Raw genomic sequence first — 21847 nt, 5'->3', positions numbered from 1 at the left:
AAAGTAAATCCCAAATGCTTGTCTCTTTCGATGCCTTTATTCTTGTATTTGCAGATTGCATCTCTAAACTGATCCCCTAATATCTTCTCCAACATCTTGGAAAATGATGCATTAACTCCTCCAGCTAATTGCCTCAGAGAGGTTTTAATTCAGAAGTGATTGTATTTGCTCTGTTTGTTTTTGACATGCACCAGTGAACAATAGCAAAGCAGGGGGAGGTGAGGAGAGAGACAGCTGATGAATGAGAAACGAGAACAAATGTGTTTTGTATGAGAGCAAGGCCATGATCATCGCAGCTGCATGTGTGGAAGCTCTCAACAATCAGACTCATGAGGCCTTCATCCCACTGCCATCATTTCTTTGACTTTACCCAGGGACAGCGCACAAACAGACGAATAAACAAAGCAGCCTGTGAAGCCAGATGCTTCAGTGAGAAGATTTTCACTTACTGTTGACTAAATTGTTGTTCTTTCTGTAATTCAGCTGGACCGCACTGAGGTGATCAAGAGTAACCTGAATCCGGTCTTTGCCAAAGTCTTAATGCTGGACTACTACTTTGAGGAAGTACAGAAACTACGCTTTGAAGTCTACGACATTCACGGAACCCACAGTATTGGGACGCGAGACGACGACTTCCTGGGTGGGGTGGAGTGCACGCTTGGACAGGTGATGGCACTTTTCCTCTGCATTTTATTTAATAATACACTATGTGGTCTAAAATGTGGTTGCTCTCCTAATTAATAGCCATCTGGCAAAAAAAAAAAAAAAGCATAAATAATAATTTAAAAAACAATTAAAAAATAAATATATTATGTACGCTAAATATATGTTGTAAACAAGGAAATTCAATTAAATATGTGTGTGTGTTTGTGTACACACATATTGTAACCTTCATATACCAATATACGTATATTTCAAAATGTATTTCAGGACAAGAAAATGCATTTCCAATCGTACATTAGCCTTCATTTAGTTTAAATGCAAATGTGGATGGAATAGCTTACTAGAGATCAAAACTAGATTTATAATGATTTAATAATGTTGATTTTTTTTCATATATGTGACCCTGGACCACAAAACCAGTCATAAGGGTCAATTTCTCGAAATTGAGATTTATGCATCATCTGAATAAATAAGCTTTCCATTGATGTATGGTTTGTTAGGATAGGACAATATTTGACTGGGATTCAACGATTTGAAAATCTGGAATCTGAGGGTGCAAAAAAAATCAAAATATTGAGAAAATCGCCTTTAAAGTTGTCCAAATGAAGTTCTTAGCAATGCATATTACTAAACAAAGATTAAGTTTAAATATATTTACAGTAGGGAATTTACAAAATATCTTCATGTAACATGATCTGTACTTAATATCCTAATGATTTTTGGCATAAAAGAAAAATCTATAATTTTGACCCATACAATGTTTTTTTTGACTATTGCTACAAATATACCCCAGCGACTGAAGACTGGTTTTGTGCTCCAGGGTCACATATTGTAGCATAGTATTTTTTATTTTTTGGGGAAATTGTAAAGTATGTTCATTGCTGATTTTTATTAAAATATGTTATATGTTCACATTTTTTATAGACAACATTTTTTCAAAGATTGTTGATTGTTCAATCAACAATCTTTTTTAAAACTATTTTTTTTTCTCAGATGTGACGTATGTAAATGTATTTAAAAACATTTTTATTTTTAGAATATATTTTGATAAATATAAATGATGGCCTAAAGATATTTCGGTAGTGAATATGTTTACATAAATATATTTAAGCAAATATAGCTATATTTTGGCCTTTTATTTTGCTTATTTTGAAACATATTTGAGAATAGCTGGATATATTTTGCTGTATGGACAGGTTTGGATATTTAATTTAAGCCTCACTGATGTTCATGACTGAATGGAAGCAATATGTTCATTGCTGATTTTTATTAAAATGTGTTATATGTTCACATTTTTTATAGACAACATTTTTTCAAAGATTGTTGATTGTTCAATCAACAATCTTTTTTAAAACTATTTTTTTTCTCAGATGTGACGTATGTAAATGTATTTAAAAACATTTTTATTTTTAGAATATATTTTGATAAATATAAATGATGGCCTAAAGATATTTCGGTAGTGAATATGTTTACATAAATATATTTAAGCAAATATAGCTATATTTTGGCCTTTTATTTTGCTTATTTTGAAACATATTTGAGAATAGCTGGATATATTTTGCTGTATGGACAGGTTTGGATATTTAATTTAAGCCTCACTGATGTTCATGACTGAATGGAAGCAAATCCCTTCATCTATGTTCCAACATCTAATGGAAACCATATACTGTGCTATTTTCAAGAAACTATTATTGTTTTTAGATATTATTTCCTTTAAACATATTAATTTGCTCCATAGATAGTGGCCCAAAAAAAGATGGTGAAACCTCTGTTGCTGAAATATGGAAAATATGCTGGAAAATCCACTATCACAGTGAGTTGAAAAAAACAAAACTACACACATAATCCATATTTAATTGCTGCTGTACACATTTACACATTCACTGAAAGCTCTCGTGGTAGAAGTTTCATCTGGCTTCACTTGATTTACTGGAGACATACTCCTAGATAGTCAGATGAGGATGAAGCTGTACTTTTGCAAAATGAAAGCAGACACTGTTTGCCACGCCAACTCATCCTTCGACAATAACCACTGTTGAGCAGAAATTTCCTTAAGAATCACTGTGTTCAATTAGACAAAATCTAATTTTGGTATTGCGTGTATAAAGAACCATTGCAAAAACAACAACTATAAAGGTAGCTATAAAAATAACTGTATAAACAATGCTATCTCATGGCCGATTCGTACGTATTTTACAAGGTAGCTAATTTGTACGACCTCACTCGTATGATTTTCTATGATTTGTCTAGACCCCAGTGACGGGTAGGTTTAGGGGCGGGGTTAGGTGTACTGTAGGTCAATCGTACGAATTAATACGAATTGTGCATCTTGTAAAATATGTATGATTCAGCAAAAATGTTATGAATTTGTACAAGTGAGGTCATACAAATTTGTACGAATTAGCCACCTTGTAAAATAAGTACGAATTGCCGTGAGATTGGGTTGGTGTAAAGGGTCTGTTAATTATCGGCATGCGCTGCAGTTATGTTGTCTGCCTCTTTAAATGCTTGATTGTACAGTTTGTAGTTATTATTAGAGTTATCACGTTATTATTATAGTTATAATGTGAACAGGCCTTAACCACGGCTGGGGTTTTGGCATCTACACCCACCGATTTACAATGCACAGTCTTGCATTATGAGATGTCACTCAAAAGTTATATTCATTCATCTGTAGGACCACCCACTTTTTTTGAAGTGCCAACTAAATGCCAAATCATGCCCATGCCGCTCATCACAAAACTCAGAGGATGACTGCACATTACAAAATGAGTGATTTTTTCCCCTATTACTTCTGGAATGTAATGTCACTTTAAAATATTTCTTGATACAGTTGAGGGAAACCGCTAGTATGTGTGATGCCTGAGAGATAGATAATGTGGAATCTCTATAACGCCGGTGCATTAAAAAGTCATCAGGTTTCAGGAATAAGGTCTAACCCGTGTAAAGGACTTTTAATAAAACTCTGTGTAGTTTGGGTTGCAGTGCAGGTGGTTTGACCTCCAACTTAAATTCTGCTGCTTTCTGGGCTCATATCATATAACACAGTTAAACCTTTCATACTGTAGGTAGACAGACACAGGATATTCTTACAATATTGTAAGGATGGTTTTCCTACGGTGGTTCAGGCTGTAGGATTGCCGAAAAACGAAAGAAACGTTATCAGCACGATGGTATAAAACTGTACATTTCTAGTCTATTACCACCCACTGCCACTTATACCAACGACGGAAATAAGCGCAGTTAGAATAGCTACATATGTGGGAGAGCGTTGCTATTGTGTGACTATTGTATTGCAATAGGTAACACTTTAAGATGAACCTTGAATCAAGACTAGTTAGCACATAATTAATAATTGAAATGGTTTAATAACAATATTTTGTTATGGTTACACTTGAATTGGTTACAAAATAGATGAAGGATGGTAAAGCATAGTTAATTGTACCCAACATGTAAAATATTACCTGAGAGAAAGAGATAGAGAGAGGAAGAAAAAGAGGGAGAGAGGGCAGAGACCCAAGAAGAGAGCCAGCCAAGGAAAGAGACAGAGCAACAGTTACAGTCCTCTTTTATCCCTTCCTTGACCATGTGACTAAAAACCAAATGTGAGACATTCAAACTGACCAATCAGCAGATTATAACTTCACCCACTGGGCAAAAGGTGTGACAATTAGCAGACCCCCGGTGTATACACATGTTGGCCTACAGGCCTTGATCGATATCAGCACCTCTGTGCCTTCAGGAATTCCAAATGGCCCTTTTGTTACTGAAGATAGGTTTGGGACAGGAAAGCAGAAGTCTTTGATAATTTTTGACCTTACAATATCTGCTAACATGGTGTAAAATAATGTAGACTATCAATTTCGGTATGCCAAAATAGTATTTCAGTTACTATATCAGAGCTAGTTCAACTTATTTCAAACAAGCCACACATGCAAACAAAATGTAGATTAAAAACGTGATGCCCCAAGCTATTTTTGCATGTTTCTATTGCATGCAGACGAGGTTAATCCGTAAGACAAAACGTAATACCACATCCTTATCATAGATGTTGATTCTCTGCTTTCTCATCAGTTTTAACAAAGTCTCTCCTGACCACACTGCAAACTAATGGCCTTTTCATGTTGAAACATCCACAGCAGTGACTGTTTTTGCTGAACCCCCCTCTCATTGTATTACAAACTGTTTGTAGATTTTTAATGCTGACGAAATCACATTTTGTTCTGACGTGAGACAAAATGGGATGATTTAACCACTCTTGACAAACAAACCAGTAGAGGTCAAAGACAGCTCCATAAATGGTTCCTTTATTAAGTGTTGTAGTAAGTATATTCCGTGCTAAAACATTTCCAGGAACAGCCATTACAGTTAGTAATTTAGAACATTTGCACTCAAGGATGATCGAGTTGCAGTTTCTCTTCAATTTCTACTTATCTTTTTGAGTTGAATGGATGGACAATGGATGGATGTTTGGAAAGATGGATGGATGGGCAGATGAATGAATGGATGGATGAATGGGATGGTCAAATGGATGAATAGACAGGTGGATGGATTGGCTGGGTTGGGCGGATGGATGAATGGGATGAGTGGATGGATGAAATGCCAGATGGATGGATGAATAGGATAGGTTGGGTGGATGGATTGGATGGGCAGGATTGACACACAGCTGGATAAGGATGGATGGATGCATGGAGGATGGACGGATGGATGAATTGATGGACGGATAGATGGATGGAAGGATGAATGGACATACAGTTGGATGAATGGAATGATAAATGGGTGGATGGATGAATGGATGGATGGATAGACACATGAATGGTGGCTGGATTAACTTGGCCGGACTGACAGATCCATTGGGCTGTATGGGCAGACAGACGGATGTACTGACGTGAATGGATGGATGGATGGGATGTGTAATTGGATGAATGGACAGACAGATGGATGGATGGTTGGACAGACAGATGAATGAATAGATGAATGGGCTGGGTGGATTGATGAATGGATGGCTGGATGGACAGACTGATGAATGGAATGGCTGATAGATGAATGCGTGGACAGGATGGAAGGACAGCTGGATGGATGGACAGACAGATTGATGAATGGAATGATGGACAGATGAATGGATGGACGGATGGATTGGAAGATGGATGAATGGAATGGATGCGGTGTAAATGGAGGCTTGGACAGAAGGATGGATAGGCTTGGTTGGGCAGATGGAGGAATGGGCTGGGTTGATGGATGGATTGACAGATTGATGCGTGTAATAGCAGAGAGATAAATGAATGGACAGGATGGAAGGACAGCTGGATGGATGGATGGACAACTGGACCGGGTGGATGGATGGACAGATGGATGGATGAACAGATGGTTGGATGCTATGGATTGGAAGATGAATGAATAGACAGAGATAGATGGATGGACTGACTAGGATAGATAGATCAATAGACAGACAGACAGACAGACAGACAGAATTCAGTGCCAATGGTTGTGAAATAAACTACTTAAAAAGCAAATATGCATGTGGAATCCTGGTTTCCACATATAGAGTACAAACAATAACAGTATGTTGGCTTTGTCTCAGCTAATCCCTTTTCTTATTTCCCAAGATTCATGCAGAAGAGATTTCTGGGAACAATGGCTATGTCGAGCTTTCCTTCTGTGCCAAGAAGTTAGATGATAAGGTATGGAATGATGTTTTTCTTTTTCCATTAAAAAACAACAACAACAAATAAATAAAACAACAGATTGTCAGGCATGAACTACTCACAAGAGTTTGCACTCAGTGTGTTTTGGTTTTAAAGTATACCTAGTGACAGAAAATGATATTCTTTGTTTGTAAAGTAGTGATTTTTGACCCTTTGCAACCGATAATTGCAGCTGCCAAAGAACCTTTCAACTCGCCTTTAATGTTTTGGCTTCTCAATTTCAGCCCCGTTAAGAGCCATTAGGGCTATTATGGCTTCATAAAATCCCACTCTCATTTTTTGGCTTTGACACAATGTTTGAAACCCTATTCATTCAGCTGAGGTTTCCTAATGAGAATGGAAGCTCTCTGGATAGCGAGGGCTAACAGAGCCGAAGCGCTGAGGGAGCGTAGGGTGGCTGGCTGACTCTCTGTGTGCAAACAGCCTCTCCCACACAGCGCGGCCCACTGCGCAGCTCTCTCTGTGCCCTGTAGTTCTGCAGGTGTCTGCACTTCCCGCTGCGCTGCCGCACAGTACACAAACGCCTCTGCAACCCTCGTCCTACTCTCAGCACTCATCTCATCTGCTTCTCCTACTCTTTCCTCTTGTTTCTCTCTCCCTCTTCCTCTTTCATATGCTGCTGTTCTCTTCCTCTGAGCCTGGGGCGACATTTATGCTCAGCGGTTATCTTCAAAACACAGCTTTTTTGTTCGTTCCCCAGCCCTTTTTATCTGACGTCCATGAATTCAAACATCTCATGTAATGAAGAGAAACAGAAAATCGATAGTCATGACTTGTTCGCTGAAGCTTCACATCCCCTCAACCCCACATTAGGTGGGAAAATCGATATATTGTCTATTCATCTTTTTACAGTGAGACAGAAATGCTATTTGGCATCTGTACCAGAACAGAAAGCGCAGGCTGTGATTATGATTGGAGACGCTCATACAGTGAATCAAAGCACCCACGTAAACCATTGGCTGACTGTGACTTTGCCAACTAGGACGTGTTCCTGGATCAACATCTTTTGCCGGAGCTGGAACAGTGGTACACCTTTGTACCTTACTTACCCCTAAAGGCTGCATTTTAGTACCCTAAAGGTGCACATTTGTACCAAAGTGTACATACCTAAATGGCACATATCAGTAGCCCTAGAGACAGCTTTTGTGCATTTTTTTCTGAGAGCGTGTCAAACTATCTTCCCCTAAAATCAGATGAAAATGATCAGAATGGAAGGTCCCAAACCCTGATAAGAAAGTTTTTGCAGGGTCAAACACGACTAATTCAGGAACTTGTTATACTTGTGGCAACAAACAGCTTGTTACTTGGGCAGGACCACTAAAGGAACATTTTTGTACCTTATTTACCTCAAAAAGCTTCATAGTGGTACATTAAGGGTATTGGGTACCTTATAGAGGAAGGTAAGGTACAGAGATGTCCATCAGGGCTCCAATGATAAAATGTTGTACCTCTAAAGGTACAATTTTTGCACATTTGGGGGTCTGAGGAAAGTTCTGAGACAAAGAGTGTTTTTTCTGTTGACTTTTTTTCTGTTCTCTTCTCATAGTTTCTAATAAAATCTCTATCTAGATAATATTTTACACATATGTACTTTTATTTGAGCTAGGAAGTCTCTTGCATGGCTATTGCCATATTTGGGAAGTCTGTGGCATTAAAAATTTCTGATTTAGAGAGTCTATGGCAAGGACCTCCAACCCTGCTTGTAGAGAGCTACCACGGCTGTCTGTAATTATCAAGTAACCTTGAATACCTTGATTAATGAAGTAATAATGAATCGATCAGAGGTTGCAATTAATGCCAGATTATTATAAGATATATTTAAGTCCAGATATTACACCAACAGGAAACTATGTTTCGAGCCACAGGTGGAAAGCTGAAGTGCTAACCATACAAATTAGCGAATGTTTGTTGTAACTATAGGTTTGGTAAATGCAGACTCACTGAAGTATGCTAGCAATGACAGAACTTGTTGTTTAACAATGTATCCCTGTCAAATTCTGCACCTAAAGCATCTTTACACAGACACATCTTTAGAGCAGCTCTCTCACGATCAATCGATACACGTCTTATTTTCTGTCTGGTGCATGTGCACACAATACAATCAATGCGCATGATCCATTGTTTCCTGCAATTGTGAATGTGTTTAAATTCATTATTCCACCTCTATGCCTCTGGGCAAATGCACAGAATATCTGCAGCTTCTATGCAGTGTAAAAACAGCATTGTACAAATTGAACCAAAACGTCATACCACGAGGGACCCTCACATAGAGGGGTTGTCCCGTGCCTCTTATAGTGTAGATAATCCTCCATCTCTTCAACTTAAAAAATGTGCACGGTTTCAAGTTTGTTAAGGGAGGATTTCTCTTGGTTAAAAGCATGCTGATGCAGTAAAGCTTTAGTTCTGCTGTATGCAGAATATGGAACCACATTCTTTGCACATTACATATGCATGAAAGCAGAGGCTACGCTGTCACATCACTCATTTATTTCCGTCCTAACGACGAGCATATCCGCCTACCCATCAGAACATTAACCAGGCTAATTCTGAAAGGCTAATGGTGGCAAATTCCGTAAGGCAATAAAATTGAATTCTCACTTTCATTTCTACGACATATTCATCAGCCAACCATTTTAATGCTCTATTTCAGGGAGGGGGAATTTTATTGTTTCCCCTCTTATAATTGCTTATATTGCAGCTTGTGTTTTCACATTTTACCCTCAGGTCTGTTAATTATTGCTCAGTAGATTATGATGTTTTACATGTGTTTATTAGGAATTACAGTCATTAATATGTGTGTTCTGAATGCTTCGCATTGTTTGCATTAGCTGTATTACATGAGCTGATTAGCATTTCTTCTTCACACTCATCCTCAATGCCCAGAGTTGGCTCCGGTATCCCAGTCCGGATATCATAGAGAGAGGATGGATGAAGTCTAATAAACGGCTAGGCAGAATAATGTCTGTGCTGCTATCTTTGGACAGGATCTGTCTGTTCAAATAACGTTGGCTTTCTGTGCACACAGACTGATATGGTTTGAACAGAATGGACACATTAGTAAATCAAACTATATTGGACTTCATGACAGCTTCTGCACGTGATGCATTCTAGAGACGTCTGTGCCTTTGATGTGAATGCCATTTCTCTTTATGAAGAAGGTGCTAATGCATTTTAAATCGAAAAGTCACTCTGGGTTATGTGACATTTATCAAAGACTCTTCACTTGGCAATTTCTCTGTGAATTGTAATGCTTAATTTGGTGCTGTACTTTTACATGGGCTTCTCTGTAGATATTAGTACATGTTTTGTCTTTTTCAGGGGACATTGATATCTCTATCTTTCATCAGATCATAAAAGACAAGCACAGAATTAACCTTTAGTCTGTGCAATTAGCCATCTGATAAAGCAAAATGCCACTAAAGATTTCATCTCTTTGGAGCCTTAAATGTCTTTTGGGAATAATGAACAGCCGGGAATCATCGGTGCATATGAACTTTGCAAATGCAATGACAGTTGTGAGAGGTGTGATGCATGTGATGAATGCGAACAACAGACAAATCACTTGTCTAAATCAGTCTTCACTCAAACCACTGGCAAGATGTTACCTTGACAACCGGGTAGTGGGGGCACCTCCTCTTTCAGCGTCCCTGTGGAGATGTCGCACACTAATGCGGCGAGAAATGGGGATATTAAATGGCTCGTTCTTTGCTCTACCAATTTATCTCTCTCTTCTTTTATCGCTCTGTGCCTCGTTCTCTCTCTCACATCTGCACACACTTAGGAACAAAGTCCTTTGGCTTCTCCAGAGAGATGCAATTCAGAAACCTTATGTTGAATGATTGTTTCAGACAATATTGTTGATTTGATTTGCCACAGCTATGAGCACAATTGGCAGAACCACACATGGGCATGCAATGTTAATTTTTCCTTGACCAATATTTTCACCCGAAAGTGTTATTGTGCATGTGTTTTTTCCCTTTTTGGTTAAAGACCCTATGAAAAATAATTTATTTTTGTCGCGTATATACCCCCTCAAAAAGTGCGGCCACATTAGCAAACTTTCATGGGCAAAAAAAGATTGAAATCATTGAAAATATGTGCTTATGGAGACATTTCTGCAACACTGATATTACATGCATTTCTACACGTTTTGCAGCAGTTTCAAAGCGGTGAATGGTGCTAAAAAGTATCGGTTTTCAAATCTTTCATCATGTTAAATTTGGTTTGAGGACATAACATAATATGGTACAAGGAATTTTGTGGAAAATTAGGCTTTCTTAATGAAAACTGTTTTTTAAATCACAATATTGTGTGAAAAGGAATAAAAGTGGTTAGAGTTTTTACTGCCTTTAGTGTTCATTTCAACTGGAAACTGCAGTGATTCATACATATAAGTTTGTTTTTTAAGTTTGCAGAAACGTCAGTAGAGGCACATATTTTTCCAGTGAGCTTGGGTAGCTATTGTCAGTAGTATAAGTGGTAAATGTGACTGCACCTTAAGCATAAAATTAAAATCTTCAGGGGAAATGGACCAGAAATACTAACAATAGCTGGCAAAGGTGTCAAGGTTTGCCTGGTTAGTATGATTAGAATAGTTAGCCTTTGCACGTAGGTGCCATAACTACACCAATGGGAGCATAAAGCATTTTTCTTAATTGACAGCCATTGAAAAGTAGTCATGTATTCTAAATAAATTTGTTAGCATATCAACATATTAATCATAAATACATGATAACATAGTAAAATGTTATGCAAGTGACTTTTTTGAAGGGCTCTAAAGCATTAAAGAGACTTACTGTATCGCTTTCCATTTGCTCAAGCTATACATCATGAAACTCTAGATGGCGCCGATAGGTTCTAACTCAATCTGATATAATCACATCATTACTGACATGGCGCAGCGGATTGGTTTTTCACATTAGCAGCCAATGAGCTTGCTGCTCAACATTCAAATATTTTACAAATAATAGTGCTTGCATTAGCAGTTGCAGCGCGCTTCAGAAACCCTCCACCTTCCCCAGCTCCACCTGTATAGATCTGCTACAGGGTAATTTCGATGTCTTGCAGAATGTCTAAGGGACCGTTCACATGGAACGCATCTTTGAGTCTAAAAATGTGAGATGCTGCGCTCAGGAATGGTTTTTAAATTTATTGGTCCACTGTTTTGGAACGTTGATAGATGAGCAGCGCTGCGTGTAAAAGTTGAAATTCTTTTAAATTGACAGTCTTAAAAATGTGGCGCTCATGTGCAAGACGCTGTAAACGACGTGAGAAGCAACAGTCATACACGTCAGTCTACACTCTTAAAAATAAAGGTGCTTCACGATGCCATAGAAGAACTTTTTTGTCTAAATGGTTCCATAAAGAACCTTTAACATCTGAAGAACCTTTCTGTTTCACAACAGGTTCTTTGGGGCGAAAAAAGGTTCTTCAGATTATAAAAAGGTAAGAAAGAGATGGTTCTTTAAAGAACCTTTGACTGAATGGTTCTTTGTGGAACCAAAAATGGTTCTTCTATGGCATCGCTTGAAGAACCTTTTGAAGCACCTTTATTTTTAAGAGTGTAGCGCATGTTTACGTAGAAAAGTAGCACATTGGAATGGAAAAACAACGGCCCCAAAGATATTATTTTTCTCACTATATAAGTATATAGTAATCAGTGGCTGTGAACCTCCAAAAAGAACAACAACAAAAATAATGAACCATTAAAATCCTTACAACGTATGCACTATTTTCCAAGTATTATAAAGCTGTTCAATAGTTTAGTTTTAAGAACAAATGGAAGTTTAAGTTTTCACTGAAAATATGCAATCACAATTAACAGTCATGACAGAGGATTTGTTCCTCACATGAGTGATATGGACTACTTTTATGGTGATTTTGTAGTGCTTTATCAGTCATTTTTTTAGTTTGATTGGTCACTGTGTACATCTGTTGTATGAGAGCATCTTGGATATGTCTTGCAGAATGTCTAAGGGACCGTTCACATGGAACGCATCTTTGAGTCTAAAAATGTGAGATGCTGCGCTCAGGAATGGTTTTTAAATTTATTGGTCCACTGTTTTGGAACATTGATAGATGAGCAGCGCTGAGTGTAAAAGTTGAAATTCTTTTAAATTGTCTTAAAAATGTGGCGCTCATGTGCAAGACGCTGTAAACGACGTGAGAAGCAACAGTCATACACGTCAGTCTACACTCTTAAAAATAAAGGTGCTTCACGATGCCATAGAAGAACCTTTTTGTCCTTAAGAGCAGCCAAAATGGGCCAAGATTATTAATGAATTCAATTGAATATTCATTATTTAAATATCCGAATTCTCCTGTTGCCTGTTAAATTAAAGATAATCAGATGTCAAGTAGTGAAAGCCTCAGAGTGAATGTTTTGGTGCAGGATTCACACAGAATCGTAATACAGTGCTTTAAAGGGGTCATATGATGTTGCTAAAAAGAACATTATTTTGTGTATTTGGTGTAATGCAATGTGTTTATGCGGTTTAAGGTTAAAAAACACATTATTTTCCACATAATGTACATTATTGTTTCTCCTCTATGCCCCGTCTTTCTGAAACGCGTTGATTTTTACAAAGCTCATCGGTCTGAAAGCGAGGTGTGCTCTGATTGGCCAGCTATCCAGTGCATTGTGATTGGCCGAATATCTCAAGAGTATGACGTAAATGTTACGCCCCTTACCATACTGTGATGCCGTCTCCCGGCGCGACGAGACAAAACCAGTAAAACCCATTATAAACGAGACATTTGTTGCATCCAGTGGGGACATAATTACTGATTATAATGACTTATACTGTCTTTTTATGCGTTGCGTTGCGTATTGCGCCGTGTAAACATAAAACCTTGTCTGCATTTGTGATCGGAGAAACGACAAACAACGCTACTCTAAACTGCTCAAAACTCGCATTTGAATAGTCAGTAGCAAATTCTCTAAATATGAAAACATACTTACAGGCTGTGAGTCAGAAGCACCAGACTGTCCTTGCAAAGTTGGAATTGCCCCACTTTATAGAAACAGACACTGGCATTATAGGCTACTCTCTCAGTAAACAGTCCTCGTCCTCCATAAAATGCGCTGGACACATCTGAATATATCAAGTGTTTACTGGGATAGTGTTTACTGACTGACTTTCTGTATTATAGAGCATATGGTAGCTGTTTGTGGTATTTTGGATTATAACATCTGCTTGATGAATGACTATATAACTGGCTTGCCTCTAAACAAATAAAATGTACATACTGTCCGTTTTAAGCACTTTAATTATTTATACAGATGGCTATTTGATTGCAGAACTGTTCTAGTCCGGTTTTGTGTAACTTCCCAGGAAAGACAGCTCTTGTGTGCTTGTCTTTTTGTACACTGACATTTCCTTTCAATTGTCTACAATGGAGACAAGTATTGTTCCGGGCATAAAACTAAAGTGATTAAACTTACTTGACGATCGATCAGATTATGTAACCCATTCCATTTTTGTCCTGCATTTTGCAGTTTTATCAAGAGTGTGTCATGCTATTATCTCTCTAGGTTGCCATTGACTTCACGGCGTCCAATGGGGACCCTCGCAATAGCTGTTCCCTGCACTACATCAACCCATATCAGCCGAATGAGTATCTGAAAGCCTTGATAGCCGTGGGGGAGATCTGCCAGGATTACGACAGGTCAGTGCTGGTGTCTCTGCTGATGGAGGTGGACACTATCACGTAGGCTTGTAATTTTTCTTGGAATTTAGTGCATGTAGAATGTCTCTGAAGTTTAGCGACTATGCTGTAATGCACAAATGTAGAGTGACAGTCTTTGTAATCTTTCTTTAAATGTATTTGCTCCACCTTTGACTATCATTTTTGGGTGATTTCACATAGGCTGCACAGGCCATTGGTAATTTTAACCAATATCTAAATAGCTATTTAGGTATTGTTTTAGGCGACTGTTGTAAGTAATACAAATGTAGCCTTCTTAAAAAGCATTCCAAAATGTAATGTATTAATTGGATACTGATTAAAGGGATAGTTCACCCAAAAAATAAAAAAAAGCTGTTAATTTACTCACCCTCAGGCCATCCAAGATGTAGGTGACTTTTTTTCTTGAGTAGAACAGTAAAGAAGATTTTTAGCTGAAACCGTGGTCCTTGGTGATTCATAAAATGCAAATCAGCAGCTGCCCATTTTTGAGAATAAAAAGGCATACCAAGGAACGCAAAATGAATACCAGTTGCCCCTGATGATGTATTAAGATCTTATGAAGCGAAACGATTTGTATGTGCAAGAAACTGAACATTATTTACAACAATATTACCTGTAACCCATAGCCTCAGACAGTGAGGAATCAGATTATTTTCAGTGAACTGGCTCTTTTGGACAGTTATTTTCAATGAACTGGTTCAATTAAATATATAGTTCAGTCATGAAACTCTAGATGGCGCAGGCTGACGGGTTGTTAATGTAACTGATGATATTCAGAGAGTTAAATGAATTGGCACAAGCTGATTGGTTCATGCTGCATATTCAGCCAATGAGCTTACTTGAGATTCCTGCAGCGCGCTTTCAGAGTTTCTCTGAAACACTCCACCTTCCCCAGCTCCACCTGTATAGATCTGCTATGGGTTATTTTATATGCTATTTGTGCAGCAGCAGTATGTCTTAAATACTCACGGCACTCTATCGCCGTATGTATTGGCAGTAGCAAGTTCCTGTACTTGCTTGCAGCAGCAGCAATAATCTACAACTACAGCAATAACCAAGAGCAGCAGCAATTCAGCAGCAGCAGCAGCGTAGCAGATCTATTCCGCCAAGACCAAATACATTAACATTGTCATATCCATCACCATGCTAAAATCTTCCAAGAGTTGTCATGATTGAACTAATAAACAAAATAAACTAGTTTGAACTAGTGAACTATTTCTAATGATTTTTATTTCTAAAAATTCGAATGAACTAGTTTATTTATGTACATTAATCATGCAATGATATACACATAATTATATTATTAAAGCACCTAATAATGATGTGAAACGTGGATGTTTTACATGTCTAAAGCTCTGAACTTGTCTACATCAGCTCACCTTTTTACATAAACAATAAGAAACCATGAAACTTTGGTTTCGCCCCTTTATTCAAGCGTTTAGTTCAGGCATGCTCATATGCTCATCTGTCTTCGCCTCGGTCCGAGTTGAAACTGTTTCTTCAGTTCAGTGACTGTTGGAGGACATGGAACGATGAATGAGTTGGCATAACCAGCATCACAGGATCATATACACACACTATTATTTTGGCTCATTTCATGTCGGAGTGACTGTCAGCCCCATCCGAAATTGAGTTTTGATTGGGTAACTGGTATATCTGTGCTCCTTGAACTGCTAACTGTTTCAGACGGTTCAGTTTGATTTGGTGAACTGGTTCAATTAGCTCAACTAGTTCGCCAGAAAGAACTGGTTCAAAAGAATGATTTGCTTACGAGCCATTCGATCGCTCCTGACTGTTTACCTGAGGCTGTGAATTACAAGTAATAATGTTGTAAATAAAGTTCAGCTTCTGTAACACGGGTATCCGCTGACTCGCATTTACTGTTTACCCCAAGGACCGGTTTCAGCTTTACTGTTCTACTCGGGAAAAAAAGCCACCTTAGATGGCCTGAGGGTGAGTAAATTAACAGCAATTTTTAATTTTGGGGTGAATTATCCCTTTAATGTGAAAGGGCACATATTATGCTTTTTTGATTTGACCTTTCTTTAGTGTGTACTGGTCAGAAGTAGATTTTTTATGTTTTTAAAGTCTCTTGTGCTCACCAAAAAATACAGTAATATTGTGAAATATTTCAAATAACTGTTTTCTATTTGAATGCATTTTAAAATGTATATTCCTGAGATGCAAGACTGAATTACTCCAGTGTTCAGTGTCATATGATCCTTCAGAAATCATTTTGATATGCTAATTTGCTGCTCAGTTATTATTAATTATTATTGGTGCTTATTTATTAATAATGGTTTTTATTATCAATGCTGAAAACTGTTTTTGTTGCTTAATAATTTTTTTGGAACACGTGAAATTCATTCTTTGATGAATAGAAATTTCAATGAACAGCATTTATTTTAAATATAAATCTTTTGTAACATTACAAATGTCTTTAAACAGTAAAGCTGCAGTGACAGTAATGTCTTCAGTCCTTGCTGAAAAAAAAAAAATTTATATCTTACTTTACCCCACACTCCCCCATTTAAATAAGCATAATAGAATAGCAGTAAAAGCAAAAAGTGAACAACTAAAGGAAGTGTTTCCATTATAATACACCGAGATGCTTTGGAGGGTGGAATTGACCTTCAGCCTCCTCTTCCTGTTCAAAACACCTCTTCAAAAGTGGGTGCCAGCAGTTTTTCAGAAAGAAAGTACTCCTCCTCATTCGACTCGCATTCAGGTCTGGAACACTCACTTTTCATGACCCAGTCAGTTCCCAACAGACAAAACAAGTCCTGTCCATGGATGGGTTATGAGCCTTAGGTCCTCTGACTACCAGAGGCCTTGAACTGAGAGAATCCTAACAACAAACAAAAACATGCCACTACAGATGTAAAACTGGCATAGAAACATACAGTGCTTGAACGTGTGCCACTGACTGTTGGCACGGTATGAAATGAATGAAGTAATGAGAAAATATTTTCCTGGCGTCTTGTCAGCACTAAGAGTCTTTTGAACATCTTATTGCAGCTGTGATATTTCATACTATTGTGGTGTTGTTGTCGTCTCTTGGAATAATGAGTTTATTCTCATAACTTCAACTGTAAAAAGTGAAAGTGACATGACATAGTATGGTGACCCATACTAGGAATTAGTGCTCTGCATTTAACCCATCCAAAGTGCACACACACACCAGTGAACACACACCCGGAGCAGTGGGCAGCCATTTATGCTGCGGCGCCCGGGGAGCAGTTGGGGGTTTGGTGCCTTGCTCAAGGGCACCTCAGTCGTGGTATTGAAGGTGAGAGAGAGCACGCTGTACATTCACTCCCCCCACCTACAATCCCTGCTGGTACGAGACTCGAACCCGCAACCTTTGGGTTACGAGTCCAACTCTCTAACCATTAGGCCACGACTTATTGCTAATACTTTCTTGTATTTGCAAATGTGACAATAATGGGGTCCCATAGGGACGAATAACGACCAATAACGATCCAATAACGGGGTCTCATAGGGCTGCAGTCCATCTATTGTGAAAAAGTAGTGCACTTATTTGTATTGAATGTGCACTTGTAGCATATGTCAGTTATTAAAAATCTGTTTTTTGACAAAAAATAAAAATAAAAAATAAATAAATAAAAAGGCCACTGAAGTGTACTTAAAAAGTATACTTTCATGACTGTTTCTAAACACTTAAAAAGTTAACTTTGTAATACTGTCAAATTAAAAGTTTTACTTTAAAGTGTATTTTAAAAATCATCGTTTTTAAGTGCACTTATTTTAATGTTTTCACTAACATACTAAACCACATGTACTTAAAATCTGAACTGTAGTGTAATTCAATTACATTTACAGATAATACATTTTTAATGAACAAAATTGAAACTTCATTACAAATGTGTAATTCTAAATATTTTTTAAATTCTTGACACAAGTTTGAATAGAAATTACATTACAAATATATTTACGTATATTTAAGTATATTTTAGTTTTCTATAAATGCTTGTTCGGCAGTGCACTTGAACCTTATTTCAAAGACAATAGAATAATGAAAAAAAAAACGTAATAATAATTACATATAAAGATGTATTTAAGTCCTACTTAAGCGGGTCATATAAATGTAAGATATAATACATTTGAATTTAATTGCAGTTAACATGCAAGTAAACTTAAGTTCACACTTATTAATAATAACACACCATAATAATAAACTTAATACAAGTATACTGAAGTGTACTTCTTTTTCACAAAGTTTGTTCCCACCAAACTTTTTTTTTTCTCTTTAAATTTATCTAAAAAAAAATTGTCCCAGTATAAAATTAAAATGGCTTGTGAATACAATTTTATGTAGACTTTTGGCCTGAATGTTATACAGTATATCATTACATTTGAATGCATATATACTGTAACCCAGTTAGATTATTGTGACTAAGGTAAATGACTTAAATAACTCAGACCTTGGTACAGTACTGGAGGGATCACTTTACTAAAGCTTGCCTGGAGGCTGTTTGTTGACTTTGAGGCATTGTTGGTTAGCTTGGGTCACTATTTAATTTGTTTCTTGTACTGTGAGGTATCAGGGGTCGGTCCGATGCATCGACTAAAGCCGTGTCCTTTCTTTGGGCTGCATCCTTATAACCCATGGCTCTGCAGATCCTGCCAGCGACTGGTGCCAGAGACTCACCAGTGTCTGTAGTCTGTGGCTTATAAACCGCTGTGCTTGTGGAACCCCAGTGTGGGAGACAATAGGAAGAAATCTGGTCCAACTAATCAGCCAAATAGAATTTCCCTGTATTATTTGGCCTTTATTTATCCAAACTGAACTAAAGCATTGTGTGTGGGTAGTTAATATAGTTGCTTTGTTCTCTCTAATTGTGCAATATTGCACTTTTTGCCTTCCCTTTTGCTGCCTGATTCAGAACATTGTGCATTAGTGTGTTCAGTGCGTTTCTTTCCGGAAAGGCATTCACTGTTTGTCTTTTAAACAGCCGTGATCATTGATTCGGTTCCTGTTTTATTTAATGATAGCTCTGGACTCACAGTGACTAAATCAATACGTACTTAAGTTGTTGTGGGCTTATAAGCCTTATAGGAGCTGGTTAATTACTGTCTAACACATTTATAATGAGATCTGTTTCAATGGAAGGATTCTCTCCTCAGATCAAAGCCAAATGAGTCAACAGCTATATCCCCGTAATGAACTAAAAAACAAAGCATTGTGCTTAATGGAAACGCTTAAGATATGACGGTGGTAAAAGTTGAAGAAACACACTCATATGTTAAAGGTGCAGTGTGTAATATTGACAGCTAGCGGTTAAAATAGGTACTGTATTACAAATTCAAAATATTCGAGAGAGTTTGTTTCTCCCAGCCCCTCATCCTCAAACTCAACGCTCACATGAGTTGCCAGATTGATGAAACGCAACAGCAATGAGGGCAATTGACAATGTATGGCGATGATCTTTAGACTGTGAGTTGATGAGTTGTCCTCTAACTGGCAACCTGGGGTGTTGAAATACTATTGGGTGAATTGGCAGTAGGCGGAATCACACAGACCAAAACAAAAACAGACATTCCGACACTGAACAAACATTTCAAAGTAGAATAACTCCCTGTCGCATTGTTTTTTTTTTTTTGGAGAAAGTGTGAATGAAATGGAACTTTCGGAAAAGTATTTGCAAACATGGTATTTTTATGCTTTAGTACAGCCAAGAAAATTGCATATAGCACCTTTAAACTTTTCCAGCCCCCTATTTAAAAAAAAAAAAATTTAATCCCTGTAGACTATTTTTCTACTAACACTAGTTTAACAGCAAGTATTTTATGTATACAATAAATGACAATTTATGTATAACAATTAAATAAAACAACGTTTTACAACACAATCTTTTTTTCCATAAATATCAACTGGAATATATGAAACTACTCACAGTTTAATACCCATGACATAAGTGAAAAAGCATGGCTGCTTCTGAACTCACATACTTTCTCAGTAGGTACTTCTTTTAAATCAGTAATTACTTTGCAACCGTTAAAAAATATGATCTATATAGTGTGAATGTGAATATAATTAGGACATGCAACATTTGTCATGTTGTCATTGCCATGTGACCTACCATCGATACACACTTCAGAATCCAGAAGCCATCAGAGTTCTTTTCACCTACTGTTTTATAAATACTATGAATTCAGTCTCTTTTCACATGCTGTCATTAACCTACTATATAGTGGGGAAGTATGTGATTTTGGATGCAGTCTGTAAGGTCGACATTTTAAATGGTGAAATAACAGATTTAATTTAGGCTTTTGATCAGGCATAAACATTTATCAACACACATACATAGAGCTAATCAAATATGGTAAACAGTAGCTTTACTGGACTTGTTTGAGAACAAATCTTATAGCAGAAACCTTTTTGTGTGACAGACAAAAACAACCATTATTGCTTTTCGCATATCAAGTAAGCACATTTGAGCTTCTGTTTAGCAAATTTGATGTTCTCTATGTATGTGTGTTGATCAGGGTTTATAAAAGCTTTCATATAAAGCAATCATGTCTCTTCAGAAGATTTGGATTAAACCAATTTATATGGATTACTGTTGTCTTTTTGTACTGTTTAATGTGCAAAGGTTTTCAATGGATGGACATAAAGCATGAGAGAATATTAAAAATATCTTTACTTGTGTTTTGAAGATGAATGAAAGCCTAATGGGTTTGGAACAACATGAGGTTGAACAAATGATGACAGCATTTTCATTTTTGGACGAACTATTGGTTTAAGATAGCACTACTGTAGTATATGGTATTTGCTGAAGGATGCTTGAAGTTCAACTGGGTCATACACCTACGCTGTGTGGGTTCCCTGATCAGGCTGAGAGGGTGTGTTACTCATCATCACACATCAGGTGATCGCTTGAAGTTAAAAACAGGATGGATGTGATCATACAAGTGGGATGGTGTGGGCGTTGTTTTTTTTAAAAATAGAAATAATAATAATAAAAAAAAAAATTCTCGGTTTCACTTTATTTTGATGGTCCCTTTAACACATTCTGTTGACTATAAGTAACGTTGCACCTACATGTCTAATAACTCTCATTAGAGTGTTAGTGGAGTATTAGTAGACTGGTAGGGTTAGGGTTAGAATACGTTGATATGTACTTGCAAAGTTACTTATAGTCAGTAGAATGTCTGTTGGGAGACCATGACAATAAAGAATTAGCAGATATTAAGCAAACAGTCTACTAATATTATAACGAGAGTTAGTAGACATGTAGGTGCCACATTACTTATTGTCAACAGAATGTTCACAAGGGACCATCAAAATAAAGTGTTACCAAATTCTCTATTGTGTATACGTAGTATTCGTATCCGTATATAATATCCACAAGTACAAAAACATAATTTTTGTATTTTTGTTAGATGCTGAAATGTACAGTAAGGACACACTGTCAGCATAAACATAACACATTTACATTACACAATCCAATGCACAAGTTTGTCCAACATGATCTCATGAGTATTCATATGTATTTTGCATAATGTTTGGTTCTACCACATATACATTACTTACATTTGTATAGACAATAAAAAGGACAAAATTGATATATTGACAGCTAAATTGCAAATCATTTGTTAATGAAAATGTTTCCAGTCGTACAAAAACATACTGTAATTGAGCCTAATGTGATTTTCCAAAAACATTGCCTAAATATTTGGCTATTGCTTAACAATAGCCAACACAGCCTGTGATGTCCTCTGAAAAAGGACATTGTTTCTGAACATTGTTCACCAATGGATCCTCT

The 21847-nt window shown here is 37.2% G+C and overlaps 1 protein-coding gene across 1 annotated transcript in view; it reads left to right on the top strand.

Annotated features, from left to right (window-relative positions):
- Positions 1-483: 483 nt before the first annotated feature.
- LOC107565376 (copine-7-like) overlaps positions 484-21847 on the top strand; it is a gene marked incomplete at its 5' end in the record, with an annotated part of 45704 nt that continues 24340 nt past the window's right edge. Inside the window, 4 exons of the mRNA XM_016250591.1 lie at positions 484-666; positions 2402-2476; positions 6270-6344; positions 13903-14036. Coding sequence (XP_016106077.1) covers positions 484-666; positions 2402-2476; positions 6270-6344; positions 13903-14036 — 467 coding nt within the window. The remainder of the gene's footprint in view (positions 667-2401; positions 2477-6269; positions 6345-13902; positions 14037-21847) is intronic.

This window comes from Sinocyclocheilus grahami, unplaced genomic scaffold (genome assembly GCF_001515645.1).
Source record: "Sinocyclocheilus grahami isolate Dianchi unplaced genomic scaffold, SAMN03320097.WGS_v1.1 scaffold997.1, whole genome shotgun sequence".
Classification (NCBI taxonomy): Eukaryota; Metazoa; Chordata; class Actinopteri; order Cypriniformes; family Cyprinidae; genus Sinocyclocheilus; species Sinocyclocheilus grahami.
Note: the sequence above shows the minus strand (reverse complement) of the source record. Positions and strands in the feature narration are given on the sequence as shown.